Source organism: Salvelinus sp. IW2-2015, linkage group LG2, assembly GCF_002910315.2.
Source record: "Salvelinus sp. IW2-2015 linkage group LG2, ASM291031v2, whole genome shotgun sequence".
Lineage (NCBI taxonomy): Eukaryota > Metazoa > Chordata > Actinopteri > Salmoniformes > Salmonidae > Salvelinus > Salvelinus sp. IW2-2015.
Window position 1 is genome coordinate 2,305,716 of NC_036839.1, and position 20,122 is coordinate 2,325,837.

The following is a 20,122-nucleotide window of genomic DNA, read 5'->3' on the forward strand; positions in this document are numbered from 1 at the left end:
CCAATATTGATCAGAGTTACCTTGTCCTATGGATATCTACACAGTTATAAAATTGGCACGGTGATGTAAGCCTACACGAAACACAGACCTTATTTTAAGTGAATCTAAAAAATATCCTATGGAATAAATGAAGGAACCGCTTTTCAGATTTTGCTAGAAGGTGTCATGGGAATTATGACTCGCACTTTGGTTGTCAATTCTTACCATGCCCATTATTAAAATAGGATTTCCTGCATATAGAAATTAAAGGTTTTGTTTTCAACATTCATCACAGGTAACTTAAACTCAATTTTTATTCAAACAGTTGAGTATTTGTCTCCTAAGCACTCTTCAGTATCATTTTCACTTCAGAGCTGTGTGCGTGTGTGTGTATTTATGTATTATATTAAGTTAAAATAAAAGTGTTCATTGATTCATCGTAATATGTTGCAATTGTCATTATTACAAAAATGTGTGTGTGGGTTGTGTTGTGTGTGTGTGGTGTGTGTGTGTGTGTGTGTGTGTGTGTTGGTATGATATATATATATATATATATAATTTTTTTTTTTTATATTTTTTTTTTTAAATAAATCGGCCGATTAATCGGTATCGGCTTTTTTTGTCCTCCAATAATCGGATCGGCATTGAAAAATCATAATCGGTCAACCTCTAATTTATTTATTTATATATATATATATATATATATATATATACACACTGCTCAAAAAAATAAAGGGAACACTTAAACAACACAATGTAACTCCAAGTCAATCACACTTCTGTGAAATCAAACTGTCCACTTAGGAAGCAACACTGATTGTGCACAAATGCACATTTGTGGCCTGCTGGAGGTCATTTTGCAGGGCTCTGGCAGTGCACCTCCTTGCACAAAGGCGGAGGTAGCGGTCCTGCTGCTGGGTTGTTGCCTCCTACGGCCTCCTCCACGTCTCCTGATGTACTGGCCTGTCTCCTGGTAGCGCCTCCATGCCTGGACACTACGCTGACAGACACAGCAAACCTTTTTGCCACAGCTCGCATTGATGTGCCATCCTGGATGAACTGTACTACCTGAGCCACTTGTGTGGGTTGTAGACTCCGTCTCATGCTACCACTAGAGTGAGAGCACCGCCAGCATCAAAAGTGACCAAAACATCAGCCAGGAAGCATAGGAACTGAGAAGTTGTCTGTGGTCACCACCTGCAGAATCACTCCTTTTTTGGGGTGTCTTGCTAATTGCCTATAATTTCCACCTTTTGTCTATTCCATTTGCACAACAGCATGTGAAATTTATTGTCAATCAGTGTGCTTCCTAAGTGGACAGTTTGATTTCACAGAAGTGTGATTGACTTGGAGTTACATTGTGTTGTTTAAGTGTTCCCTTTATTTTTTTGAGCAGTTTTATATATATATATATATATAGAGTCACGGGTATGTTATGTATAATTCTACAAATTCCTAGAAAAAAACATAGGCCTACAGCCTATTTTAGCTTCCCTTACAATAAAAACATTACAGTGTAATCCATTTGAACAAACTTATTTGTAGATTCAATTAGTAATATATGTATAGTAATTAATAAAGTCCAGTTACAGCCTCTTTTGACAAAGTAGATTAAAAAGATATGTGAAATGATTTGCTGTATTCCTAAACAAAAGCACCAGTACAATGACAATTGTAAAGGATGAATATCATAAATAAATAGCATATTTAATTTTACATTCATCATGTTACTATTACTAATTGCTTAGTAGCCATAACAATGCTGCTGTGCGAGTGGTCATGTACTGAATGCATGGACAACACGGATATCTAGGAAAAAGTAGACATTTGGAAATAGAGCTGCGCCTCTTGAATTATGAGAGTTATTTGTCAAAGGTATGTGCAACAGAAACCGCCGAACATGCTCTTTCTGATACTATATAGAAATCAAAATGTTTTACCTGCATGTGACTCTGAAGGAGGATTTGATTAAGTGATGCTCCTCTCCATGTAAATTACAAGATGTGTCCATTTCTTCATGTACAATTTGACAACTGATAGGTCTAATATTGTCACTGATCAGATTGTCAATTTAAATTTAGTCTATAGGCTAACTCTTACTATGTGTGAAATTAGTTTTGGTATAGTTTCGATGGGCCGGCTGTGAAGGCTGACCGGCATCGTTTTTTCCCCGCTCATCAACTTGGATAGAGTTGGATATGTTTTGCATTAACCTAAAGGCCTACTACAAGACAGGATGTTTTCATTTCCCTTACAATACATTGGATTAGTGATGGAGCTACAGTAAATAAAACAGTCAAGAACAATATCAACCCGCAAGGTGCTCGGTCAAAATATGAACATGATAAATAGGCATAACAAACTCATCATTACACTATTACTGTTCGAAATGAAATCCACCTCTTCACCCTCATCATTCAGTTAAAAATCATTTAAATTCAATTGTGAAGGAACTTGGACAATTATCGCCCATTCGGTCTATTTCTCATTCATTCAGTGGGCTGGCATCGTTTGCTTTGCTGGATAGAGTCAAGGATATATGTTTTACATTATTCTAAAGGCCTACTGCAACAAGTAGCATGTTCTTGTTGCCCTTACAATAAATTAGCTTAGTAAGAGTTAGAGTAAATAAAACAGTTCCATAACGGTTTCTTTTTACAAAGTAAAACTTAAGAGAATGGAAATCAACCCCCAAGGAGCACTGTCAAATTGTTTGCTGCTAATAAATAGACATAAACTCATCATGACACTATAGTATTATCTAAATTAAATCAACCTCTTTACCCTCCTTATCATTCAGTTAGGCTTAATTTAAATTAGATTTTAAAGGTGCAAAATTACAGCCCATTCAACAATTTGTCAGTCATTCAGTGAGAAGAGAAAGACGCATTAGCGCCTGGCTGAGTACCAATGTCCTACAGCACATTGTCTTGGTGGGTTAAGTTCGGAATAGGTGTGAAAAAAGGTTCTAAACAATTTTCTGTTTGTGATTTCTGACAAATGAGAAGTGTAAAATACAAACATTTAGGAAGTCAGGGAAGGCGCTGGACGTAGCATTTTTGGGGGGCTGATATTTTTTTAGGCTGTTGGCCTGCGGCGGATTTAGTGTTAAGTTCAGATTGGGGAATGCATATTTTTTACACAGACACCGGTGACCCATTCAAAACTTCCTGCGACCCAAATCACCAGCTAAAAATCGCTGGTCTAAGGCAGGGCAGTAATTGCGGCTCAAGGGCCACATCGGGAATTAAAACTTCAACGGAGGGCCTCATTTTTTTCCCGTTATTGTTGGAAAGAAAACTGAAATTGCTCTGTTTGTCCTAACCGCAAATAGCAGACAGAACCGTGGTTACATGAGTTACCTCTATGCTGTTATTTGGCTGGCGCCTGGTTTCGGGAAAACATTGGCTGAGACATGTAGCTATGGTAAAGAAGTATGCTGACATGGAATGACAGACAAAATATAAATAAAAGAAGCAGACAACAGTAATGGCTTGTAACCTGTGACAGAGTGCCTTCAGTAAGTATTCACACACCCCTTGACATTTTACATATTTTGTTGTGTTACAGCCTGAATTTAAACTGGATTCAATTTTGATTTGTTGTCACTGGCCTACACACAGTACCCTATAATGTCAAAGTGGAATGATGTTTTTCAAAATATTTACAAATTATACTCAACAAAAATATAAAAACGCAACATTTTCAAAGACTTTACTGAGTTACAGTTCATATAAGGCACTCAGTCAATTTAAATAAATGCATTAGGCCCTAATCTACGGATTTCACATGACTGGGAATAAAGATACGCATCTGTTGGTCACAGATACCTTAAAAGAAAAAGGTTGGGGCGTGGATCAGAAAACCAGTCAGTATCTGGTGTGACCACCATTTGCCTCATGCAGCGCGACACATCTCCTTTGCAAAGTTGATCAGGCTGTTGACTGCGGCCATTGGAATGTTGTGCCACTCCTCTTCAATGGCTGTGCGAAGTGGCTGGATATATGCAGGAACTGGAAAACGCTGTCGTACACGATCCAGAGCATTCCAAACATGCATCTGAGCTTTGTGTTGTGAGACAAAACTGCACATTTTAGAGTGGCCTTTTATTATCCACAGCACAAGGTGCACCTGTGTAATGATCATGCTGTTTAATCTGCTTCTTGATATGCCAAACCTGTCTATTGGATGGATTATCTTGGCAAAGAAGAAATGCAAAGAGATTTTTGAGAGAAATCAGCTTTTTGTGCGTATGGATAATTTCTGTTGCGTTTATATTTTTGTTCAGCGTAATTAAACATTTTAAACTGAAATATCTTGAGTTAATAAGTATTCAACCCCTTTGTTATGGAAAGACTAAATGTTCAGGAGTAAAAATGTCCTTAAGTCACATAAATTGCACTGTGTGCAATAATACTTTTTAAAGTGATTTTTGAATGACCACCTCATTTCTGTACCCAACACATACAAAAACAGAATCAACCACAAAGACCAGAGAGATTATCCAATGCCCCATAAAGGGCACCTATCGGTAGATGGGGGGGGGGGGGACTTTGAATATCCCTTTGAGCATGGTGAAGTTATTAATTACACTTTGTATGATGTATCAATACACCCAGTCACTACAAAGATACAGGATCAACAACATGTTTGTTACTCCACAATACTAACCTAATTGACATAGTGAAAAGGATGCCTGTACAGATTAAAAATATTATTGTTTTCGACAAGGCACTAAAGTAACACTGCAAAATATGTCCTGAATAAAAAGTGGCATGTTTGGGGCAAATCCAATACAACACATTACTGAGTACCACTCTCCACATTTCAATTATAGTGGTGGCTGCATCATGTTATGGGTATGCATGTAATCATTAAAGACTGTGGAGTTTTTCAGGATAAAAAATAAACGGAATGGAACTAAGCACAAGCAAAATCATAGAGGAAAACGTGGTTCAGTCTGCTTTACACCAGACACTGGGAGAGGAATTGACCTTTCAGCAGGTCAATAACCTAAAAAACATAGCTAAATCTACACTGGAGTTGCTATCCAAGAAAGTGAATGTTCCTGAGTGGCCGAGATAGATTTTCAAGCAGATTTAAGTAAAAACGATGGCAAGACTTGAAAATGGTTGGCTAGCTATGATCAACAACCAATTTCACAGAGCTTGAAGTATTTTGAAACGAATTATAGGCATATACACTTCTGGATTTGTACAATCCAGAAGTGCAAAGCTCTTATAGACTTACACAGAAAGACTCACTGCTGTAATCGCTGCCAAAGGTTTTTCTAACATGTATTGACATAGGGGTGTGAATACTTATGTAAATGAGATTTTCAATACATTTGCAAAAATGTCTTCTTTTTTTTTTTTATTAACTTTGTCATTATGGGGTATTGTGTGTAGACCGGTGAGAGAGAAAAAATGTAATCAATTTTGAATTCAGGGAGTAAGTCCAGGGGTGTGAATACTTTCTGAAGAAACTACATACAGTGTGAAAAAGGTTGTGACTGATTGAGAATGAGTACAACAAACATGAACACGCAGATATATTGAACAACTGTTATTGTGTGGTGTACCTAGTAGTAGATCTAGTGGTATCATCTCCTTGACAGCGTCGAAGATGCCCCTCTGTCTGACCTCCTGTCCATCAAGCTCCCTGGCGCAGGCTTTGCAGCAGCCACACGCTGAGCAGCCAGACTCCCCAGAACCACAGCCACAGATACTGAGTGGGAGAGAGAGAGCGAGAAACACAGACAAAACATCAATACAAACATACAAAGACAGACAGACATCCACCAGACAAGACAAAGCATACAAACATACACCCAGAGACAAATATCAGTGAATCTGATCAGCATTCAAATCACGTTTGGGATGGTGTTCCTCGGCTTGCAAGCCTCACCCTTTTCCCTCCAAACATAATTTGTCATTACTGCCAAACAGTTCTATTTTGTTTCATCAGACCAGAGGACATTTTTCCAAAAAGTACAATCTTTGTCCCCATGAACAGTTACAAACCGCAGTCTGGCTTTTTATATGGCAGTTCTGGAGCAGTGGCTTCTTCCTTGCTGAGTGGCATTTCAGGTTATGTCGATATAGCACTCGTTTTATTGTGGTATTTAGATACTTTTGTACCTGTTTCGTCCAGCATCTTCTGGGATCGATATGCACTTTTCGCACCAAAGTATGCTCATCTCTAGGAGACAAAATGAGTCTCCTTCCTGAGCGGTATGACGGCTGCGTGGTCCCATGGTGTTTATACTTGCGTACTATTGTTTGTACAGATGAACGCAGTACATTCAGGCATTTGGAAATTGCTTCCAAGGATTAACCTGACTTGTGGAGGTCTACACTTTTTTTCTGAGGTCTTGGCTGATTTCTTTTGATTTTCCCATGTCAATAAAAGAGGCACTGAGTTTGAAGGTAGGCCTTGAAATACATCCACAGGTACACCTCCAATTGACTCAAATGATGTCAATCAGCCTATCAGAAGCTTCTAAAGCCATGACAATATCTGGAATTTTCCAAGCTGTTTAAAGGCACAGTCAGCTTAGTGTATGTAAACTTCTGACCCACTGGAATTGTGATACAGTTAATTATAAGTGAAATAATCTGTCCTTAAACAATTGTTGGAAAAGTTACTTGTGACATGCAAAGTAGATCTACCACTCTAAATCACTACCATTCTACCACTCTAAATTCCAAGCATCTGCCTCTAACCCTAGGAAGCTCTTTTGCCACCTTCTCCTCCCTCCTGAATCCTCCTCCCCTCCTCCTCCCTCCTCTGCTGATGACTTCGTCAACCATTGAAAGAAGGTCGACGACATCCGATCCTCGTTTGCTAAGTCAAACGACACCGCTGGTTCTGCTCACACTGCCCTACCCTGTGCTTTGACCTCTTTCTCCCCTCTCTCTCCAGATGAAATCTCGCGTCTTGTGACGCGGCCGCCCAACAACCTGCCCGCTTGACCCTATCCCTCCTCTCTTCTCCAGACCATTTCCGGAGACCTTCTCCCTTACCTCACCTCGCTCATCAACTCATCCTTGACCGCTGGCTACGTCCCTTCCGTCTTTCAAGAGAGCGAGAGTTGCACCCCTTCTGAAAAAACCTACACTCGATCCCTCCGATGTCAACAACTACAGACCAGTATCCCTCTTTCTTTTCCTCTCCAAAACTCTTGAAAGCTGCCGTCCTTGGCCAAGCTCTCCTGCTATCTCTCTCAGAATGACCTTCTTGATCCAAATCAGTCAGGTTTCAAGACTAGTCATTCAACTGAGACTGCTCTCTCTGTGTCACGGAGGCGCTCCGCACTGCTAAAGCTAACTCTCTCTCCTCTGCTCTCATCCTTCTAGACCTATCGGCTGCTTTTGATACTGGGAACCATCAGTCCTCCTCTCCACCCTCTCCCGAGCTGGCATCTTCCGGCGCGGCCCAGGCTTGGATTGCGTCCACCTCGACAGTCGCTCCTACCAGGTGGCGTGGCGAGAATCTGTCTCCCCACCACGTGCTCTCACACTGGTGTCCCCAGGGCTCTGTTCTAGGCCCTCTCCTATTCTTCGCTATACACCAAGTCACTTGGCTCTGTCATATCCTCCACATGGTCTCTCCTATCATTGCTATGCAGACGACACACAATTAATCTTCTCCTTTCCCCCTCTGATAACCAGGTGGTGAATCGCATCTCTGCAGTCTGGCAGACATATCAGTGTGGATGACGGATCACCACCTCAGCTGAACCTCGGCAAGACGGAGCTGCTCTTCCTCCCGGGAAGGACTGCCCGTTCCATGATCTCGCCACACGGTTGACAACTCCATTGTGTCCTCCTCCCAGAGTGCTAAGAAACCTTGGCGTGATCCTGGACAACACCCTGTCGTTTCAACTAACATCAAGGCGGTGACCCGTTCCTGCTAGGTTCATGCTCTACGAACATTCGCAGAGTACGACCCTGCCTCACGCAGGAAGCGGCGGCAGGTCCTAATCCAGGCACTTGTCATCTCCCGTCTGGATTACTGCAATCGCTGTTGGCTTGGCTCCCTGCCTTGTGCCATTAAACCCTACAACTCATCCAGAACGCCGCAGCCCGTCTGGTGTTTCAACTTTCCCCAGTTCTCTCACGTCACCCCGCTCCTCCGCTCTCTCCACTGCGCTTCCAGTTGAAGCTCGCATCCGTTACAGACCATGGTGCTTGCCTACGAGCTGTGAGGGGAACGGCACCTCGCGTACCTTCAGGCTCTGATTCAGGCCCTACCACCCAAACAAGGGCACTGCGTTCATCCACCTTGGCCTGCTCGCCTCCCTACCTCTGAGGAAGTACAGTTCCCGCTCAGCCAGTCAAAACTGTTCGCTGACTCTGGCACCCCAATGGTGGAACAAACTCCCTCACGACGCCAGGTCAGCGGAGTCAATCACCACCTTCCGGAGACACCTGAAACCCCACCTTCTTAAGGAATACCTAGGAAGGATAAAGTATCCTTCTAACCCCCCCCCCCCCTTAAAAGAGTTAGATGCACTATTGTAAAGGGTTGTTCCACTGGATATCATAAGGTGAATGCACCAATTTGTAAGTCGCTCTGGATAAGAGCGTCTGCTAAATGACTTAAATGTAAATGTAAATGTAGATGTCCTAACCGACTTGCCAAAACTATAGTTTGTTTACAAGAAATTTGTGGAGTGGTTGAAAAACGAGTTAATGACTCCAACCTAAGTGTATGTAAACTTCCGACTTTAGGTACTCATTTAGGTAGGTTACCGTGGTGTTCTTGGGCACAGGAACTATGGTGGTCTGCTTGAAACATGCTGGTATTACATAATCGGTCACGGACAGCTTGAAAATGTCAGTGAAGACACTTGCCAGTTGGTCAGCGCATGCTCAGAGTACACATCCTGGTAATCCTTTTGGCCCTGCAGCCTTGTGAATGTTGACCTGTTTCTAGGTCTTTCTCACATCGGCCTTAGTGCCAGCATCGGTTTGTGGTGGTAAATAGACAGCTACGAAAAATATAAAAACTCTTGGTAAATAGTGTGGTCTACAGCTTACTGATTTGTAAAGACAGAGCACAAGGTACTAACAAATATACGTGCCAAAAAACCCTAATCATGAAAACATACATTTTAGTCATTTAGCAGACGGTCTTATCCAGAGCGACTTACAGGAACAATTAGGGTTAAGTGACTTGCTCAAGGGCACATGGACAGAATATTTTACCGAGTATGCTCGGGGATTCCAACCAGCAACCTTTCAGTTACTGGCCCAACGCTCTTAACTGCTAGGCTACCTACCGCCCGTAGACCCAACCATAAATGTACTTTCTCTTAACAAAGATAGACCAACTAGTGAATGGTGGGTGTGTGTGTCTGCCTCTTCGTCAAGTTTCCTTACCCTCCGGGTACTCTGTCGGGCCGTCCGCTGCTGACACAGCTGGCTCCGTAGCCGGTGCAGTCTCCACACACGGTGCACACCATGCACTGGTCCAGCTTCCACTTGTGCATGCCCGGCTGGCACATCATGCTCTTCTCCTCCTTCTCCTCCAGCTCATCCTCCAGGTCCTCATCCATGGCCGTCGCCATGCTTTCCACGCCAAATGCTACAGGGGTTAGAGAAGATGTTCACATGAATGGGTGATGAACGCAAAATACACAAAATATACATGCAAAGAAAGAGGTGTTTGGTGTGTATACGGTATATTGAAGTTTGTTTGTGTTGTGTGGTAATTTCTGTGCTCGTGCATGCTCATGTGTGTGTCCGTCATGCATGTTACCTTTCCCCGCCTGGTTCATGGCCCCTGTTTCTCGGCCACACTGGCCCTTGTTGTTGACCCCAAACGTCCAGACCTCTCCACTCTTAGTCAAGACACAGGTGTGGGCCTTCCCCATGGCTACCTGGGTTACAATGTGACCCTTCAGGTCTGACACCTGGCCTGAAGGGGGCACAAAAGAAAGGAGAAAACATTGATAATGTATAGTGACTGTTAAAGACCTAGCTTTATCCTGACTTGAATCATGGTACATTTCACTAAACTGAGCTGAAATCTATCAACATTTCCAGGCTATAAAAGACCCTTATCAAACCAACATGGCTTTTCAAAAGCTTACTTTGACAGCCATGTTGTAATATTTCAGACGTGAACATTTGCACGAATGATCACTACCCAGATTAACCCTCTCTGTCCCACTCAAGTTCATCAGCATCACTAACACAAATTAACATTTGCACTAGCCAACACAACCCAAATGTACCCTTTCCCTTGTCTCTATCCCACTCACAGGTGCTGTCGCTGTAGATAGCGTCCTTGCCGAACATGTATAGCTCTCCATCCTTGGTGACGATGCTGCTGCTGCCGTTGTTGCAGGCCGTGTTCACCGCCGTCTTGGTCTCCAGCTTCATCATCTTCTTGGGCTTGTAGGGCTTCGGCTGGCGCCGGCTCTTGGCTGAAGAGTAGAAACAAAACGTTAGAGAATCATCTCTATGCAAGAGGCGCACAAAGTTGGTTGGAGATTATTCTGAATACAGTGCCTTTTCCCTTCCCTCTCCCGTTGAATAATCTTATATCATGACTTATTGGTGTGTGTGCTGTAATGTACGCGTGTTCTTGTCTGTGTAGGTGTGTGTTCACATCCATACTTACTGGACTCTCCATCTTCTCCCTTGCTCGCGGAGCCAGTGAAGAACACGCTGCCATCCTCTGCCACCAGCAGGGCGTGCGAGCCGTCGTGGCCCACCGAGAACTGGACGATCTTAGGTGACTTGGTGATGGGCAGTTCCACCCATTTACCTGCCGACGGACCACCCTGCTTGATGCCCAGGCTCTGGTACTTCCCTGTGTAGTAGATCTGAGGAGGGAGAGGAGGGGTGAGAGGGAGAGGAAAGGGGAGAGAGAAAATATTTTAATAGGAACTGCCGCATAAAAAAAAACTTTTTCTCATGACATATCAGTTATTAGCCCAAAATGTACTAGCTAGTGTAAAACCTACAATTCTGGACATAGTCATAGCCACTTCTGACTGAAAAGTACTGTTACCGAAATCCCTCATTTGTTTAAGAAAAACATTCCCTATTCCGTCAACCCTTGCTCTCTTTACGTGACACATGTATGCATGTCACCAAAGACCTATACGCACAGAACTAGTATTACTAGAGAACATTGGTTATGTAATTTTACTCCAGAATGCCCGTTATTCCAGAGGACGATTCGGAAGGGATCCCCCCCCCCCAATGAATTTACAGTTATGACGGAAGCCTGGATGTTTTTATTCTAGGCGTGAAGATACAGTATTTCTGTCACACCCTGGCCTTAGTTATCTTTGTTTTCATTATTATTTTAGTTAGGTCAGGGTGTGACATGGTGTAGTATGTGTTTTTGTATTGTGTAACAGTCTGTGTTTTTGTATTGTCTAGGGTGTTGTATGGTTTAGGGGTTAAGTAGATGAGATGGTTTAGTGTTCAGTGTAGGTGTCTAGGAAAGTCTATGGTTGCTGAATTAGTTTTAATTAGAGACAGCTGGTTATTGTTGTCTCTGATTGGGGCCATATTTAAGGCAGCCATAGGCTTTAGCTGGTTGTGGGTAATTGTCTAAAACAAATCAAATCAAATTTTATTAGTCACATACACATGGTTAGCAGATGTAATGCGAGTGTAGCGAAATGCTTGTGCTTCTAGTTCCGACAATGCAGTAATAACAACAAGTAATCTAACTAACAATTCCACAACTACTCACCTTATACACACAAGTGTAAAGGGATAAAGAATATGTACATAAAGATATATGAATGAGTGATGGTACAGAACGGCATAGGCAAGATGCAGTAGATGGTATAGAGTACGGTATATACATATGAGATGAGTACTGTAGGGTATGTAACATAAAGTGGCATAGTTTAAAACCTCTTGAGAATACAGGGGGTAATATTTTCGATTAGCATAATTTGCTCTACAGATTAAACTGCCTCTTATTCAATTATTGCTCTTACTATATGCATATAAATAATACCATTGGAAAGAAAACAATCCCTAGTTTCTAAAACCGTTTCAATTTTGTCTCTGAGTGATACAGAAGTCATTCCACAGCACTTTCCATGACCAAGAACATAAAATCAAGATGTGTTATGCTGGCTTCAAAGCTCTGCCTATATCTGGTCGTGCCCCCTATGACCAGAAACACACCTCATTCGCCTTCCTCTGGTTGTCAAGAGGACGTCAGAGGAGAAATTCTTTGTTTATCTGGGACTGACGTGAAATGAGAGCTAATTCTTTGGCGTGACCGACAACTTCCGTTTGTCTAAATCGTGCGACTTGTAGCTGCGATTGTCTTCCGTTGTGCGGCCATTATGGATGAAAACTACTCCGTCTCGAAGTTTGTTTGATCATGTGACCAGATCATCGTAATGTATGTTTTTTCAATATAGTTTATCAGATTATTTGAATTTTTTCGGGAGTTTTGTGGTGTTCCGTTGTCTGAATTTATTTACGTTTGAGAGATCCGTGCCACTCGACCGGTACCTGTGCTAAATGGAGTGGAAAAGGAACAATTCTGAACGGAACCAACGACTCATCTTGACAAAGGACACTTTGATCAACATTCTTGTGAAAGATCAGCCATAGTAAGACCCAATTTACGATGTTATATATATCTGTTGTGCATGTGAACTGGACGTGGGCGCCTAGCCGAATCTGCCTGGTAAAAATTCGTGTCCTTCGCTAACGTGGTTAGCTAATAGATTTACATATTCTGTCTTCCCTGTAAAACATTTTAAAATCTGAAATGGTGGCTTTATTCACAAGACCTGTATCTTTCATCTGGTGTCTTGGACTTGTGATTTAATGATATTTAGATGCTACAAGTTACTTGTGACGCTATGCTAGCTGTGCTACTCAGTGGGTGGTTGGGGGGTGCTACCGTGGGGTTGGTGACTCGTGAGAAGTTTTAAAGTGGCTAGTGATACATGTATTACAGAAGATGGCAAGATGCAGTAGATGATATAGATGTCAGTATATACATATGAGATGAGTACTGTAGGGTATGTAAACATAAAGTGGCATAGTTTAAAGTGGCTAGTGTGCATGTATTACATAAAGATGGCAAGATGCAGTAGATGATATAGAGTACAGTATATACATATGAGAATGGGTAGTAGGGGTATGTAAACATTATATAAAGTGGCATTGTTTAAAGTGGCTAGTGGTACATTTTTATAATTTCCATCAATTCCCATTTTAAAGTGGCTGGAGTTGAGTCAGTATGTTGGCAGCGGCCGCTAAATGTTAGTGGTGGCTGTTTAACAGTCTGATGGCTTCTTGAAATAGAAGCGTTGTTTCAGTCTCTCGTCCTGCTTTGATGCACCTGTACTGGACCTAGGCCTTCTGGATGATAGCGGGTGAACAGGCAGTGGCTTGGGGTTGTTGTCCTTGATGATCTTTATGGCCTTCCTGTGACATCGGGTGGTGTTAGGTGTCCTGGAGGGCAGGTAGTTTGCCCCGGTGATGCGTTCTGCAGACCTCACTACCTCTGGAGAGCCTTACGGTTGTGGGCGGAGCAGTTGCCGTACCAGGCGGTGATACAGCCCGACAGGATGCTCTCGATTGTGCATCTGAAGAAGTTTGTGAGTGCTTTTGGTGACAAGCGAATTTCTTCAGCCTCCTGAGGTTGAAGAGGCGCTGCTGCGCCTTCTTCCAACGCTGTCTGTGTGGGTGGACCAATTCAATTTGTCCGTGATGTGTACACCGAGGAACTTAAAACTTTCCACCTTCTCCACTACTGACCCGTCGATGTGGATAGGGGGGGTGCTCCCTCTGCTGTTTCCTGAAGTCCACAATCATCTCCTTTGTTTTGTTGACGTTGATGTGGAGGTTATTTTCCTGACACCACACTCCGAGGGCCTCACCTCCTCCCTGTAGGCCGTCTCGTCGTTGTTGGTAATCAAGCCTACCACTGTAGTGTCATCGCAAACATGATTGAGTTGGAGGCGTGCATGGCCACGCAGTGCGGGGTGAACAGGGAGTACAGGAGAGGGCTCAGAACGCACCCTTGTGGGGCCCCAGTGTTGAGGATCAGCGGGGTGGAGATGTTACCTACCCTCACCACTGGGGGCGGCCCGTCAGGAAGTAGGACCCAGTTGCACAGGGCGGGGTCGAGACCGCAGGTCTCGAGCTTGATGACGAGTTTGGAGGGTATATGGTGTTAAATGCTGAGCTGTAATCGATGAACAGCATTCTCACATAGGTATTCCTCTTGTCCAGATGGGTTAGGGCGGTGTGCAGTGTGGTTGCGATTGCGTCGTCTGTGGACCTATTGGGTCGGTAAGCAAATTGGAGTGGGTCTAGGGTGTCCGGTAGGGTGGAGGTGATATGGTCCTTGACTAGTCTCTCAAAGCACTTCATGATGACGGAAGTGAGTGCTACGGGGCGGTAGTCGTTTAGCTCAGTTACCTTAGCTTTCTTGGGAACAGGAACAATGGTGGCCCTCTTGAAGCATGTGGGAACAGCAGACTGGGATAAGGATTGATTGAATATGTCCGTAAACACACCAGCCAGCTGGTCTGCGCATGCTCTGAGGACGCGGCTGGGAATGCCGTCTGGGCCTGCAGCCTTGCGAGGGTTAACACGTTTAAATGTTTTACTCACCTCGGCTGCAGTGAGAGAGAGCCCGCAGGTTTTGGTACAGTGGCACTGTATTGTCCTCAAGCGGGCAAAAAAGTTATTTAGCCTGTCTGGGAGCAAGACATCTGGTCCGCGACGGGGCTGGTTTTCTTTTTGTAATCCGTGATAGACTGTAGACCCTGCCACATACCTCTTGTGTCTGAGCTGTTGAATTGCGACTCTATTTTGTCTCTGTACTGGGACTTAGCCTGTTTGATTGCCTTGCGGAGAGAATAGCTAACTGTTTGTATTCGGTCATGTTTCCGGTCACCTTGCCCTGGTTAAAAGCAGTGGTTCGCGCTTTCAGTTTCACGCGAATGCTGCCGTCAATCCACGGTTTCTGGTTTGGGAATGTTTTAATCGTTGCTGTGGGTACGACATCGTCAATGCACTTCCTAATGAACTCGCTCACCGAATCAGCATATTCGTCATATGTTTTTTTTGGACGCAATGCGGAACATATTCCAATCCGCGTGATCGAAGAGTCTTGAAGCGTGGATTCAGATTGGTCGAGACCAGCGTTGAACAGACCTGAGCGCGGGAGCTTGTTGTTTTGGTTTCTGTTTGTAGGCTGGAATCAACAAAATGGAGTCGTGGTCAGCTTTCCGAAAGGAGGGCAGGGGAGGGCCTTATATGCGTCGCGGAAGTTAGTATAACAATGATCCAGGGTTTTCCACCCCTGGTAGCACAATCGATATGCTGATAGAATTTAGGGAGTTTTGTTTTTAGATTAGCCTTGTTAAAATCCCCAGCTACGATGAATGCAGCCTCAGGGTGTGTGGTTTCCAGTTTACAAAGAGTCAGATAAAGTTCGTTCAGGGCCATCGATGTGTCTGCTTGGGGGGAATATTACGGCTGTGATTATGATCGAAGAGAATTCCCTTGGTAGATATTGCGGTCGACATTTGATTGTGAGGATTCTAAGTCAGGTGAACAGAATGACTTGAGTTCCTGTGTGTTGTTATGATGATCCACCACGTCTCGTTAATCATAAGGCATACCCCGCCCCTCTTCTTACCAGAAAGATGTATGTTTCTGTCGGCGCGATGCGTGAAGAAACCAGCTGGCTGCACCGACTCCGTTAGCGTCTCTTGAGTTAGCCATGTTTCCGTGAAGCAGAGCACGTTGCAATCCCTGATGTCTCTCTGGAATGTTACCCGTGCTCGGATTTCATCAACCTTATTGTCAAGAGACTGGACATTGGCGAGTAGTATGCTAGGGAGTGGAGCGCGATGTGCCCGTCTCCGAAGCCTGACCAGGAGACCGCTACGTTTGCCCTCTTTACGGCGTCGCATAGGGTCGCCGGCTGGGATCAGATCCATTGTATTGGGTGGAAGGCAAAACACTGGATCCGTTTCGGGAAAGTCATATTCCTGGTAGGAACGATGGTGAGTTGACGTTAATCGTATATTCAGTAGTTCCTCCCGACACCTGGGGTACCGATGTAAGAAATAACACATAAAAAAACAAAATACTGCATGTTTTCCAAGCAACGCGAAGCGAGGCGGCCATCTCGATCGGCGCCGGAAGTAGTCTATGTGTAGTGTTTGTGTCAGCACTATTTATATGTATAGCTTCACGGTCGTCAGTTTGTTATTTTGTTAGTTTGTGTATAGTTGTTCGTTTCTTGGTTTTTCTCTCTTCTTTAATAAAAGAAGATGTATTTTGCACACGCTGCGCCTTGGTCCAATCTCTCTCAAGAAGACGATCGTGACAATTTCAACATGTCCAGGTGATAGGGACACATGGATAACTCCAGCTTGGTTCCCAAGTCTCTAAACCATACCAAATCATCATAATTAGGATATTTTAGCAATCCGCAGTACGTCCTAAATGCACCCCAGCCTTCAGTTGTGAGCTGAACAGTGCAATTGCACTTGAGATGCATTTTAAGGCTATGGATGACAAAGTTAAATTGTCATTTCCAAACGTTTAGGTCAGTTGCATGCTGCTTTGCGATCAATTAACAGTAAGGGTTGCATTAAATAGGCTCAATATTTTTGACTCATACATTTGGCAATACACAATTCATACGCACAAAACACATAAACAAAAGCATTCACTATGAAATTGGTAGTCCAATCACATATAGCTTATGCGCAGCACTTAGTTCAATTTATCAAATCAGTTATTGTTTTCTTGTGCAAACCTCGAGCAACACCTGTCAAACTCAGACGTTTATCCCAAAATACAGGGATGTTGATTCACACCGGACTAATATTATCAGAGGACCATGGAGTTCGACAAAAAACAGCACATTATTCTGGCTGGAATTGTTACTCTCCTGCCATATACAAATGACAGATGTGGTGTTTTATGCTCGTGCAAATAATTGCATTACCCGACCTTCACCAGCAAAACTAATCCCTTTGAAATAGGGCACGAGCTACAGCATATCATAAACACATCAATAAATTGGTTATAACAAACTCTAAACACTAACACATGACAGCAAATTGGATGCAGAGGACGTGATTGTAGATAATCCTGAATGAATCGTGAACAACGATGAGTGAGAAAGTTAGAGGGTCAAAAATCCTACCCCCAAGACATGCTTACCTCTCACCATTATCAATAACAGGAGCGGTTAGCATGTTTGGGGGTACGATCTTTGACCCTCTGTAACGTGTGTGTGTGTGTGTGTGTGTGTGTGTGTGTGTGTGTGTGTTGAGTCACAGGTCAACTGCTCCTATTTTTACATTGGCTGGCTGGCTGGAACAGAGGGGGTAACCTGCAGATAAAGTCAGCAGTGGCGATTACGGCCTTCTCAGACTAGGGCCTGGCTAGCTAGCACTGCTACACTATCTCACAGGGCCTACACTACGACACCCATACACCGAGGCAAAGACACGCACTTAGTCAAAACAAACTTGATCCCTGGCATTTAGAGAAGGTAAACACACAAGCAGTTATAATTACAAACAAGCTCACATAAACATATACCTTTCCTATAAGTATCCCTATCTAGGCCTAATGTTTGTTTTTTGCGGACCCCAGGAAGAACAGCTTCCAGCTAAATGGGGATTGGGGATCCAAATAAACTATCCCACAAACATGGTTGTATTTCCATCTGTCACTTAGGCATCCAGATAGGTCCATACTACAGTCTATTTCGTTGTTTGGGATTTAGAGGATTTCCCAGTGCTGGTGGTTGGTCAGTGTTTTCCCTCCTGCAGGCCCTGCTTTGTTTAACTGGGAGGAACGGGTGGCACAGACAGCAGTAGGGCAATGCAGCAGTGGACAGTTTGCTCTGCTAGATGGATGGAATAACCAATGACTTCCAGTTATTTAAGCATAGAAGTGGCACAATCTTGTCTCGAAGCTCTATGGACAATTCCTTCGACCTCATGGCTTGGTTTTTGCACTGACATGCATTGTCAACTGTAGGGCCTTATATAGACAGGTGTGTGCCTTTCCAAATCATGTCCAACAAATTGAATTTACCACAGGTGGACTCCAATCAAGTTGTAGAAACATTTCAAGGATGATCAATGGAAACAAGATGCACCTGAGCTCAATTTCGAGTCTCATAGCGAAGGGTCTGAATACATATGCAAATAAAGTATGCTTTTTATTTTTAATACATTTGCAAAAATGTTTAAAAACCTGTTTTCGCTTTGTCATTATGGGGTATTGTGTGTAGAATGATGAGGAAAATAGTTTATTTAATCCATTTTAGAATAAGGCTGTAACGTAACAAAATGTGGAAAAAGTCAAGGGGTCAGAAACTTTGAAGGCACTGTAGGTCTGGAAAAATACATCAGTTATTGTCTCTTATTTTTTTACTCTGCCTATAAATCATTATCTCTGCGACACGGATTAAGTTGCTGTGTCTCTTCTCAAGGAGGCTTCGCCGTAAAGAGGAAAAATTGGGCATTTTGTGCGTTGCAGGAGCTGTATATACTAAGCTCTCTTCCGGGACAATGTAGACACATCAGAGTTCCAATGCAACAACTGTTCACTCGCTGAGGACTATAGAGACGTGGCTACTCTGAGCAAACAGATTAAGAACTTGCACAAGCTACTGGGGAAAGCCACCACAGGCTAGACGCCTGCTGAGAGTATCAACACCAACGCCTTCCAGAGACCCATTCCCGAAGAAGTCTCCCACTCCCCTGATACTGTCACCATTCCAGCTGCCCAACCATGGAAGCACGTCACCTGCCATAGGCCAAATGGAGGGAAGCAACCTATGGCGAGTGGGGTACTTTGGCGTTGGGAAGCCCGACTCAAATCCAGTTGCCGAAAATATTAGCTCTCCTGGCTTTGAAAGATCCAGCGCTATCGTCCCCTATTCTGCCTCGGATCACCGGACCTTGAGGATGTCTGATGCACCGGCCCCTCCGTAAACCACAATGGGTTTTGTGTTTGGTTCAAGGCGCAAAAACTGCCAGACCTCCTGCAATCTCACCAGCCGTTATAAAATCGGCAGCTCTATGCTGAGAAACCACTCGGTTCCCAGGGCAAATACATTGTGCTATCCTGGGGCTCGGGTACAGGACATTCCAAGGCCGCTTCCTACCGTTTTTACGCCAGAACACGGGAGCTGTCATAGTACATGCCAGGTAATGCATGTAATCATGCTGCAGGCCATGCTGCAGGCCCGCAACAGGTAACTCTGTTTTAACCCACGTCCTCGCTTGAGGCATAGGCCCTATGGTTCAGTTCTTGACAATATTGTACCTATATCAATTCAAATCAATCCCAAGGTATTTTCAAATAAGGGGTTAACTATTGATCATAGTAATGCTGTATTAGAGACTCCATCTGACCTAAAATCCCACAGATGTGGTCTTCGATTTGTTCATGGAAATTCTGGCTTCTCAATCCAAAGTGGACATTCTGGTAATTTCTAAGACTTGGTTGAATAATCCTGTGCTGGACTCTGATGTGTCTGTCTGGTTATAATGTTTACAGATCGGACAGAATTGGCAGAGTTGGGGGTGTTGTGATATTTACCAAGGGAAATGTAAGTGGTTCTGTATCTCTTGCTACCTCTGTCCCTAAGCAAGTTGTTCTTAAATGTGGGCCTTGGTCATAATAAACAGCTGACACTAGTAAGAGTTTAACCCTCCCTCATGTTCTCGTAACAATTTATCTTAATTGCTATCTAACATGCTGACTAATCCAGGCACACGCATGCGTCCGCATGTTGATTTTGTCCATCCACAACAGACGTGATCAGGACATGCAGGTCAAAACACATGAAACATTCATGGACATTTAGCTAGCTAGATTGCTGTCACCCACATGGGTATATGCTTCTAAAATCGAATGAGGATATGGGAGAGGCGGGACAATGCAGCAGTGCCTGGCAATGCAGCAGTTCATTGACGCTCGCAAGCAGCTTGAATGAAAGCAGTGTGTTAAGTACGGCAAATATGAACTATTCATTTTGGTTGATTTTAATATTGATTGGAGGACACCAGTGTCAGATACGTTGAAAGGTATTTGCTCGGAGCTAAACCTGTATCAACTAAGCCTACACGGCAGAATCATAACGA

At 43.6% G+C, this 20,122-nt stretch overlaps 1 protein-coding gene across 22 annotated transcripts in view; it reads right to left on the reverse strand.

The window, feature by feature from the left end:
• LOC111973092 (E3 ubiquitin-protein ligase MYCBP2) overlaps nt 1-20,122 on the reverse strand; it is a 309,758-nt gene that overhangs the window by 202,530 nt on the left and 87,106 nt on the right. For all 22 annotated transcript variants that reach the window (XM_024000406.1, XM_024000384.1, XM_024000447.1 and 19 more), the window contains exons 12-16: nt 10,612-10,816; nt 10,250-10,414; nt 9,745-9,903; nt 9,366-9,570; nt 5,561-5,706 (exon numbers count right to left, since the gene is read on the reverse strand). In XM_024000406.1, the coding sequence (XP_023856174.1) occupies nt 5,561-5,706; nt 9,366-9,570; nt 9,745-9,903; nt 10,250-10,414; nt 10,612-10,816 (880 nt within the window). The remainder of the gene's footprint in view (nt 1-5,560; nt 5,707-9,365; nt 9,571-9,744; nt 9,904-10,249; nt 10,415-10,611; nt 10,817-20,122) is intronic.